Source organism: Drosophila rhopaloa, unplaced genomic scaffold (genome assembly GCF_018152115.1).
Source record: "Drosophila rhopaloa isolate 14029-0021.01 unplaced genomic scaffold, ASM1815211v1 contig_160, whole genome shotgun sequence".
In the NCBI taxonomy this organism is placed as follows: Eukaryota; Metazoa; Arthropoda; class Insecta; order Diptera; family Drosophilidae; genus Drosophila; species Drosophila rhopaloa.
In genome coordinates, this window is record NW_025335040.1 from 513312 (window position 1) to 522820 (window position 9509).

The 9509-nt window shown below is 44.9% G+C and overlaps 3 protein-coding genes across 3 annotated transcripts; all 3 read right to left on the minus strand.

The window, feature by feature from the left end:
- Window positions 1–1254: 1254 nt before the first annotated feature.
- On the minus strand, window positions 1255–3990 carry LOC123037360. The gene has a single exon (XM_044457502.1). It carries the CDS (start codon window positions 3988–3990, stop codon window positions 1255–1257), a length of 2736 nt encoding a protein of 911 aa, XP_044313437.1.
- Window positions 3991–7182: 3192 nt separating this feature from the next.
- On the minus strand, window positions 7183–8199 carry LOC123037361. The gene is made up of 2 exons (XM_044457503.1): window positions 7794–8199; window positions 7183–7646 (listed from the first exon to the last, which is right to left on the minus strand). Exons 1-2 carry the CDS (start codon window positions 8197–8199, stop codon window positions 7183–7185), a joined length of 870 nt encoding a protein of 289 aa, XP_044313438.1.
- Window positions 8200–8379: 180 nt separating this feature from the next.
- LOC123037362 lies at window positions 8380–9288 on the minus strand. The gene has a single exon (XM_044457504.1). It carries the CDS (start codon window positions 9286–9288, stop codon window positions 8380–8382), a length of 909 nt encoding a protein of 302 aa, XP_044313439.1.
- Between the last annotated feature and the right edge of the window lie 221 nt (window positions 9289–9509).

Consider the following 9509-nt stretch of genomic DNA (forward strand, 5'->3'; position numbering starts at 1 on the left):
AGATCGCTCTCATGCTCAGTGCTCTCAATTTGGACACTCTCAATTTATCATTCGCGTTCTCTCTCCCAATCGAAGGTTTGATAAGCTTGATAAGTTTGAGTTTTAAGTTGACCTAAGCAGACCTATATCTCCCGGTTCGCGTTTACACTATTTTGATAAATAAAAATTATATTTTTTTCAAAGTGTTAAGTCCCGAATTTGTTATTATATATATTATTGATCTGGATCGCGTCCTGAGTTGATATAAGCATGTCCGTCTGTCCGTCTGTCTGTTTCTACGCGAACTAGTCCCTGAAACTTTGCACACACCCTTTTGTCCTTTGCACGCTGTATATAAGTCGGAATGGCCGAGATCGGCCGAAAATATGCTGCCATATAACTGAATGGTCGAAAATGCCATAACTTTGGTTTTTGTAAAGTTAGGAAGTTGGGATTTTCCATGGGTTTTATTTTTGGCCAATCAATTTGACCTACCAAATTTCATAAGGATCGGACGATTATATCCTTTAGCAGCCATATAACTGAACGATCAGAAATGCCATAACTTTGGTGTTTTTTAAGTAAGGAAGTTGGAATTTTTATGAGTATTAAGAATGCATCATATGAATAATTTTTGAGAATATAATTTACAGAATATTCTGCAACGCAAACGGCGTTTCCCGGCTCAAAAACGAACTCGTACAGTTCCTAAACAGCCACAATATCAATATCATGCTACTTTCTGAAACCCAACCAAAAAAAAAAAACTTCTTTCAAATCAAAGATATATTTTTAAACACCAAAAACCCACCCAAAGGAAAAAAAAAAAAAAAAAAAAAAAAAAAAAAAAAAAAAAAAAAAAAAAAAAAAAAAAAAAAAAAAAAAAAAAAAAAAAAAAACAAAAAAAAAAAAAAAAAAAAAAAAAAAAACCAACCAAACAAATAAAACCCCAAAAAAAAAAAAAACAAAAATAAAAAAAAAAAAAAATTTAAATAAAAAAAAAAAAAAAAAAAAAAAATTAAGGAAAAAAAAAAAAACCACCCTTAGGTTATGTAATAATAACGCTTTTAATTTTATAAGTTTATGTACGTGTCGTGTTTATTCTGCCAGTCGAATCTGCACTGCTGCAGCCGAAAGCCTGGCTTCATATTTTAATTCGGGTTTTACAAATGTAGTCGCTGAATAGGTAGCGCGACAGCTTAGCGAGATAAGGCAAATATAAAGAGGAGAGCGCAAGAGCGCTGCAGGTTCAGCCATACACCTATGCGCACTAGACTAGGCGCTGGCGGGCTGCTCCGAACATACTCCCCCCGTTGGAGGAAGTAGGGCTCCAACTAAATGGGAATCGATGGGCAGAACGGCTAACTTGGCGACGGCTCTCTTGACTAGACCCGTAGCTGTACGGACCATAGCTACTCTGACGACACCGTCCTCGCCTGGAACGACTCCTTGGATGCACCCCAGCTGCCATTTCAAGGGTGGAAGGTTGTCCTCCTTCAGCAACACGATGCTTCCGACCTTGATGTTGGATGTTTCGACGCGCCACTTACTCCTTTCTTGGAGCAAGGATAAATACTCGCTGCTCCACCGCTTCCAGAATTGCTGCTGCATCTGTGTCACCCTTTGCCATCTGCTGAGGCGGCCTTCTCGGAGATGCGTGATATCAGGCTCAGGAAACCTTGTGTAGCTGGAGCCTTTCAGGAAATGGGCCGGCGTTAGCACCTCAAGACTTTCAGCGTTTTCTGAAATTGGACAGAGTGGACGGGAGTTAAGGATGGCAGAAATCTCATAAGCGAGAGTTCTCAATTCATCGAGGCCCAAGATGGAAGCACCGACGACTCTATAAAAATGAAATTTGGCCGATTTAACAGCCGCCTCCCATAAACCACCGAAATGTGGGGCACGCGGAGGTATGAACTTCCAATCAATCCCATCAGCTAAGCAGGAGGAAGCTATCGCAGCCGTGTGGGGTTCGCTCAGAAATAGATTCTTCAGCTCGGTTAGCTCGCTCTTAGCGCCGACAAAATTCGTCGCATTGTCACTCCAAATAGTGCGCGGAGTGCCTCTCAGGCTGGTGAATCTTCTCAACGCTGCGATGAAAGAATCCGTTGTGAGATCCTGGACGACTTCCAAATGCGTGGCCTTCGTAGAGAAGCAGACAAAGACGGCGATGTAGCACTTGTGAGGCGCCTTGTTGCGGGCCTCTGCCTTATGATAAAATGGTCCACAATAATCCACTCCCGTGGTATGAAATGCTGGGTTAGGCTGAACTCGATTTGCTGGCAGGCTGCCCATAACGTGCTCCCAAGTGACAGGCTTCATCCGAAAACATCTGACGCATTTGTTGATGACGGTAGCCACGAACTTTCGTCCTCCTGCCTTGGTAACTGGATGATCCTTGGGTAACAATATCGGATGCTGAGTATCGTAGTCCAGGCTTGCATTCTGAAGTCTTCCACCAACGCGAAGTAGTCCATCGGAGCCGATTATTGGTCTCAGCGAAATCAGCTTGCTCTTCTGTGGACACGGCCTGTCCTGGCTAAGACATCCATACTCCTTGGCTAAGTGAACCTGTTGGATGCTCCTCAGAAGAAGTACGGTCCCCAAATTGAGCTCCTCAACGGTAACACGGTTCCTTGAAAGTGAAGATTTTGCTCTGCAACTCGAAATGAACCGATAAATATACGCAAATACACGCTGCAACTTATGAAAAGAGTTAAGGAATTTGCAGTTGATCGAAATGTCAGTGCAAACAGTTCCAACTAGCGCTGCGGAACGACGTTCTGGAAGATCCTTAACTGCATTTGGAAGAGAGGGCCATTTTGACGAGCTTTGCAGCAGGAATGGAGGCCCGTTAGCCCACAGGGAGTGCTCCAGCAATTCTCTCGGGGTACAGCCTCGCGATACGACATCCGCCGGATTTAAGCTTGTTGGAACATGGTGCCAAGTCATGCCTTTTGTCATCTCCTGAATTTTCGCGATTCTGTTGGATACAAATACGTTGAAATCCCTCGGAGGCTGCCGAATCCACGCCAGTACGATAGACGAGTCAGACCAGCAATGAAAGTCGCATTCGAAATCGATGGTTTCCTTGACGCTTACGATAAGCTCCGCCAATAAAAGCGCTGCCGACAACTCCAATCTTGGAATTGTCAAAGCCTTTAAATGGGCCACTCTCGACTTGGCGCAGAGCAAATGGACCTTTGCTTTTCCATTGGCCTCTGACCGCAAGTATAAACACGCTCCATAAGCCGCTATGCTAGCATCGCAGAATCCATGCAACTGGATGGAAGCCTGAGGTTGCATTACGAATCGTGAAAATTTCAAGTTTTGGACGATCGATAACTGAGAGGTAAACTTCCCCCATGACGAAAGAATAGGCTCTGGTAATGTGTCATCCCAATCCACGTTAGCATTCCATAGGGATTGCAAAAAGATCTTGGCCTTTGTGACAATCGGTGTTATTAAACCGAGCGGATCATAGAATTTGGCTATTGTTGAAAGTGCAATACGCTTGGTGACTCGATGATTTACAGATAATTGAGAAAAGTTGAACAGAAGTTGGTCAGAAGAAGGATCCCAGGCTAATCCCAGCGCCTTGGTAACAGCTGATCCGTCGTGAAATTGAATTAGCTTCTCCTTATCGCAGTCAGACTCTCCTTCGAGGGCGCGTCCATCATTAGAACACCATTTGCGGATTGGAAAATGGCCTCGCGACAATAGATTTTTCACCTGACGACGAATTTCCCTAACCTCTTCAATTGACTCGCCACCAGAAATTAAATCATCCACGTGGAAGTCCCTACGAACAATTTTTGCTCCAATTGGAAACGAATCCTCCTCATCATAAGAGAGCTGATGCATGGCTCTTATAGCCAAAAAGGCAGCTGGCTTGGTACCATAAGTCACCGTGTTCAGTTTGTAAACACTCAACTCATCCGTGGAATTCTCTCGCCAAACAATACACTGCAAAAAGTCATCCGGGTGCGACACACGCACGCAGCGGTACATCTTGCAGATGTCTCCACAGAGGGCAACTTTAAAAAATCGGAAGCGAAGTAGAATGTTAAAGATTTTTTGCTGAATTGTTGGCCCTGCAAGAAGCAAGTCGTTCAGAGAGCTGCCAGAAGTAGTTCTAGCAGACCCATCAAAGACGACCCGAAGCTTTGTGCTCGTACTTTCCTGCTTATGTACACAATGGTGTGGCAAGAAGAATTGTGGTACTGTTGGATCCTTTGGTGCGAGAGACATGTGGCCTAAGTTGATGTACTCCTGGAGAAAAGCCGAATACTGAGCTTTGAGAACAGGGTTTCTATCTAGCTTAGCTTCCAAACTCCTAAAACGACGACGAGCTAGGCAATAGGAATCACCTAAACTTTCGAATCCCGAAGTGGATAAGAGACGAACAGAGTATTGACCATTCCCAAGTCTAGTGCAGTTTTCCTTGAACAGTTGTTCGCATTGCAAGTCCTCAGGCAACAGTGCTGGCTTTGATGGATTACAATCCTCAATTTCCCAAAATCGCTTTACTATGGCAGCAAGTGCGTCATCCTCAGAATGATCCGTAGTATCCTTGACAATGGCGGCTAAGACAGACTTATGATTTGGAGTAGTCGACATCCCACCAGAAACGATCCAACCAAGTTTGGTGTTTTGGAGTGTTGGCAACATGCTATCCAAATGTATTTGCCCCATAGCAATTATTTCGAAAAACAGACCAGCGCCAATTAACAAGTCGATTCGTTGTGATTGGTTGAAATAAGGGTCAGCGAGCGAAATGTTTTGTGGAATCCTCCATCCTGATGTATTTATGTTGAAATTCGGCTGATAATCAGTGATACTGTGAGTCACAACAGCTGTGAATGACGCACGATAGCCTGCATCCCGTGATTGCGCAAAAATATCCACTGATTTATCAGAGTTCATAGAGGACTCACCGATCCCAGAAATGAGTGTATGCGAATGCCTATATTTCAAATTTAACTGGCTAGCTAGGCGCGTAGTTATGAAGTTTAATTGAGAAGCAGAATCTAAGATTGCTCGACAGGGCATAAATGAACCAACCCTATTTTTTACATAGACAATAGCAGTAGGCAGCAACACGTAATTTATTGGCACAGTATTTGAAGCATTTGGTGGAGGGTGCGATACCTGACGATCAAGTTGTGAGCATGACACCAGTGCTGATGAAGTAGATGGTGATGGCTGAGAGCTCGAGAGTGGGTCTGATGATGGAGGTGGTGCGGATGAGTCAGGGGTCATATGCAATAGTGAGTGGTGTTTCATGCGACAATATCTGCAATGAGTTGATTTACATTGCTGCAAACTATGCCCCTTGCGCAAACAGTTTAGACAAAGGTGCATTTTCTTGGCTTCTCCAAATCGAAGATGCGGGCTCAAATTTAAAAATCGAGAGCACTTTGGCAAATAATGATCTCTCGCATCGCAAAATAGGCATATTGGATGATTTAAGTTAGTAGAAGACGCAATGAGTGCACTTGGGTTATATTTATGCACATTTTTTCCCACCTGATGGCCTGGTGTTTGCGTTACCAAAGCTTGATCCAAATTTTCCATCATCCTGCACCTCCTCTCCAAAAACGACTCCATAGCAGTCCATGAAGATAACTCAGCGATTGGCAAATCCTCTTCCCATTTTTCCCGAGTCCGTTGATCCAGCTTGTGAACGACTATATGAATCAGTAATCCATCCAAAATTTGCTGTGTAGTGGCCAGCGTATGGATTGCCCGAAGATGTGCGTTTAAAGAATCGCTGAGCTCACGAAGACCCTTGGCAGATCCCTTCTCGACACCTTTAAAACCAAATATTGCCTGAACGTGTGGCTGAAAATGTAAAACTTTATTATCAAATCGATTTATGAGCAGATTCAAAGCCTTTTTATAATTGTCATTTGAAGGTTCGAGCGAGCGTATGGTCTCCAGAGCCACGCCGCCTAGACTAGACCGTAAATATTGCAGCTTTTCAATGTCGCTTAGCTCGTCATCATTTCCAATGACCGCGGTAAACTTTGCGAGAAAGTCCGGCCACTTAGCATAAGATCCGTGAAAACGAGCAATCTCCAGGTTGGGTAATCGAGGCTTCCGTGTCCGAAAAGAAAGATCAGCATGGTGGTTGATGACTATAGATGTGGAGTTGGCAGCTGTGCTACCCGACAATTGCAATTTGCGCTGGGCAGCTAAGCCTCTATTGAGCTTCGCCTTCACATCCATAAAAACCTCCGAAAATTCCCATCGCCTATCACTCGAAGTCTCCTTTAAATCCAGCCGTTCCAGCGATGTCTGTGCGGAGTCAAATGACGAATTTAAGGAATTGACCCAGTCCAATCGCGCGAGAAGATCAGCTTCATCCAACTGATCTATAGACTCAGTTGTTAAATACAATTTCATCGCGTTTGTTTGCCGCAGAATTGATTGCACTTTGGCGCGAAAAAATTCGAATCGCGTTTTCTGGAGCAGCCATTTCTTAGTCGCACACAAAAAAAAATAAAAGAAAAATGTCCGAACCGGTTAAGAGGGGTGAATAACCTTTTAACTTTTGCCGCGAAAAATGCGCGGCACCAAGCGTCGTCGAAAACGCAACGGAACTTTGTTGTTGTTGTTCCGCCTTATAACAGCGGACTTGAAATTATGTATATATATGCACTGCACTATGCACTTTTAGAATAGTTAAATGTTATTCTCCTTTTGTTTATAATTTGCAGCACAACACTGTTTTGATTTTTTCACAGCGCGAAATGTACGAAAAGATCAACCGCCTGCCGGCTTTTCACAGCGCGAAATGTAAAACTTAAACGGCCAGCTGTGTGCACTTGTATGTAAGTCCGTGTGTTTGTAATATATTGATTAAACGATATTAAACAATAATAAAACCGAGTTGCAGACGGCAAATAAAACAGCGATCACGTCGGGGTCACCAAAATGTTTGGGGGAAGACAACAAAAATGCCACCCTTAGGTTATGTAATAATAACGCTTTTAATTTTATAAGTTTATGTACGTGTCGTGTTTATTCTGCCAGTCGAATCTGCACTGCTGCAGCCGAAAGCCTGGCTTCATATTTTAATTCGGGTTTTACAAATGTAGTCGCTGAATAGGTAGCGCGACAGCTTAGCGAGATAAGGCAAATATAAAGAGGAGAGCGCAAGAGCGCTGCAGGTTCAGCCATACACCTATGCGCACTAGACTAGGTTGGCGGGCTGCTCCGAACATACTCCCCCGTTGGAGGAAGTAGGGCTCCAACTAAATGGGAATCGATGGGCAGAACGGCTAACTTGGCGACGGCTCTCTTGACTAGACCCGTAGCTGTACGGACCATAGCTACTCTGACGACACCGTCCTCGCCTGGAACGACTCCTTGGATGCACCCCAGCTGCCATTTCAAGGGTGGAAGGTTGTCCTCCTTCAGCAACACGATGCTTCCGACCTTGATGTTGGATGTTTCGACGCGCCACTTACTCCTTTCTTGGAGCAAGGATAAATACTCGCTGCTCCACCGCTTCCAGAATTGCTGCTGCATCTGTGTCACCCTTTGCCATCTGCTGAGGCGGCCTTCTCGGAGATGCGTGATATCAGGCTCAGGAAACCTTGTGTAGCTGGAGCCTTTCAGGAAATGGGCCGGCGTTAGCACCTCAAGACTTTCAGCGTTTTCTGAAATTGGACAAAGTGGACGGGAGTTAAGGATGGCAGAAATCTCATAAGCGAGAGTTCTTAATTTATCGAGGCCCAAGATGGAAGCACCGACGACTCTATAAAAATGAAATTTGGTCGATTTAACAGCCGCCTCTCATAAATCACCGAAATGTGGGGCACGCGGAGGTATGAACTTCCAATCAATCCCATCAGCTAAGCAGGAGGAAGCTATCGAAGCCGTTTGGGGTTCGCTCAGAAATAGATCCTTCAGCTCTGTTAGCTCGCTCTTAGCGCCGACAAAGTTCGTCGCATTGTCACTCCAAATAGTGCGCGGAGGGCCTCTCAGGCTGGTGAATCTTCTCAACGCTGCGATGAAAGAATCCGTTGTGAGATCCTGGACTACTTCCAAATGCGTGGCCTTCGTAGAGAAGCAGACAAAGACGGCGATGTAGCACTTGTGAGGCGCCTTGTTGCGGGCCTCTGCCTTATGATAAAATGGTCCACAATAATCCACTCCCGTGGTATGAAATGCTGGGTTAGGCTGAACTCGATTTGCTGGCAGGCTGCCCATAACGTGCTCCCAAGGGACAGGCTTCATCCGAAAACATCCGACGCATTTGTTGATGACGGTAGCTACGAACTTTCGTCCTCCAATTGGCCAATACCTTTGCCTTAATGTGGCAAGTAACGCTTGCGATCCTGTGTGCAAGTATTTTCTTTGAAAATATACGATTCTTGGTAACTGGTGATCCTAGGGTAACAATATCGGATGCTGAGTATCGTAGTCCAGGTTTGCATTCTGAAGTCTTCCACCAACGCGAAGTAATCCATCGGAGCCGATTATTGGTCTCAGCGAAATCAGCTTGCTCTTCTGTGGACACGGCCTGTCCTGGCTAAGACATCCATACTCCTTGGCTAAGTGAACCTGTTGGATGCTCCTCAGAAGAAGTACGGTCCCCGAATTGAGCTCCTCAACGGTAACACTGTTCCTTGAAGGTGAAGATTTTGCTCTGCAATTCGAAATGAACCGATAAATGTACGCAAATACACGCTGCAACTTATGAAAAGAGTTAAGGAATTTGCAGTTGATCGAAATGTCAGTGCAAACAGTTCCAACTAGCGCTGCGGAACGACGTTCTGGAAGATCCTTAACTGCATTTGGAAGAGAGGGCCATTTTGACGAGCTTTGCAGCAGGAATGGAGGCCCGTTAGCCCACAGGGAGTGCTCCAGCAATTCTCTCGGGGTACAGCCTCGCGATACGACATCCGCCGGATTTAAGCTTGTTGGAACATGGTGCCAAGTCATGCCTTTTGTCATCTCCTGAATTTTCGCGATTCTGTTGGATACAAATACGTTGAAATCCCTCGGAGGCTGCCGAATCCACGCCAGTACGATAGACGAGTCTGACCAGCAATGAAAGTCGCATTCGAAATCGATGGTTTCCTTGACGCTTACGATAAGCTCCGCCAATAAAAGCGCTGCCGACAACTCCAATCTTGGAATTGTCAAAGCCTTTAAAGGGGCCACTCTCGACTTGGCGCAGAGCAAATGGACCTTTGCTTCTCCATTGGCCTCCGACCGCAAGTATAAACACGCTCCATAAGCCGCTATGCTAGCATCGCAGAATCCATGCAACTGGATGGAAGCCTGAGGTTGCATTACGAATCGTGAAAATTTCTAGTTTTGGACGATCGATAACTGAGAGGTCAACTTCTTCCATGACGAAAGAATAGGCTCTGGTAATGTGTCATCCCAATCCACGTTAGCATTCCATAGGGATTGCAAAAAGATCTTGGCCTTTGTGACAATCGGTGTTATTAAACCGAGCGGATCATAGAATTTGGCTATTGTTGAAAGTGCAATACGCTTGGTGACTCTAT

Coding starts and splice junctions, on each gene's coding strand:
- LOC123037360 (XM_044457502.1), bottom strand. CDS start 3,990: ATGTACCGCTGCGTGCGTGTGTCGCACCCGGATGACTTTTTGCAGTGT.
- LOC123037361 (XM_044457503.1), bottom strand. CDS start 8,199: ATGGGCAGCCTGCCAGCAAATCGAGTTCAGCCTAACCCAGCATTTCAT. Junction 7,647..7,793: donor TCCGCGTGCCCCACATTTCG/GTGATTTATGAG, acceptor GTCCAATTTCAG/AAAACGCTGAAAGTCTTGAG.
- LOC123037362 (XM_044457504.1), bottom strand. CDS start 9,288: ATGCAACCTCAGGCTTCCATCCAGTTGCATGGATTCTGCGATGCTAGC.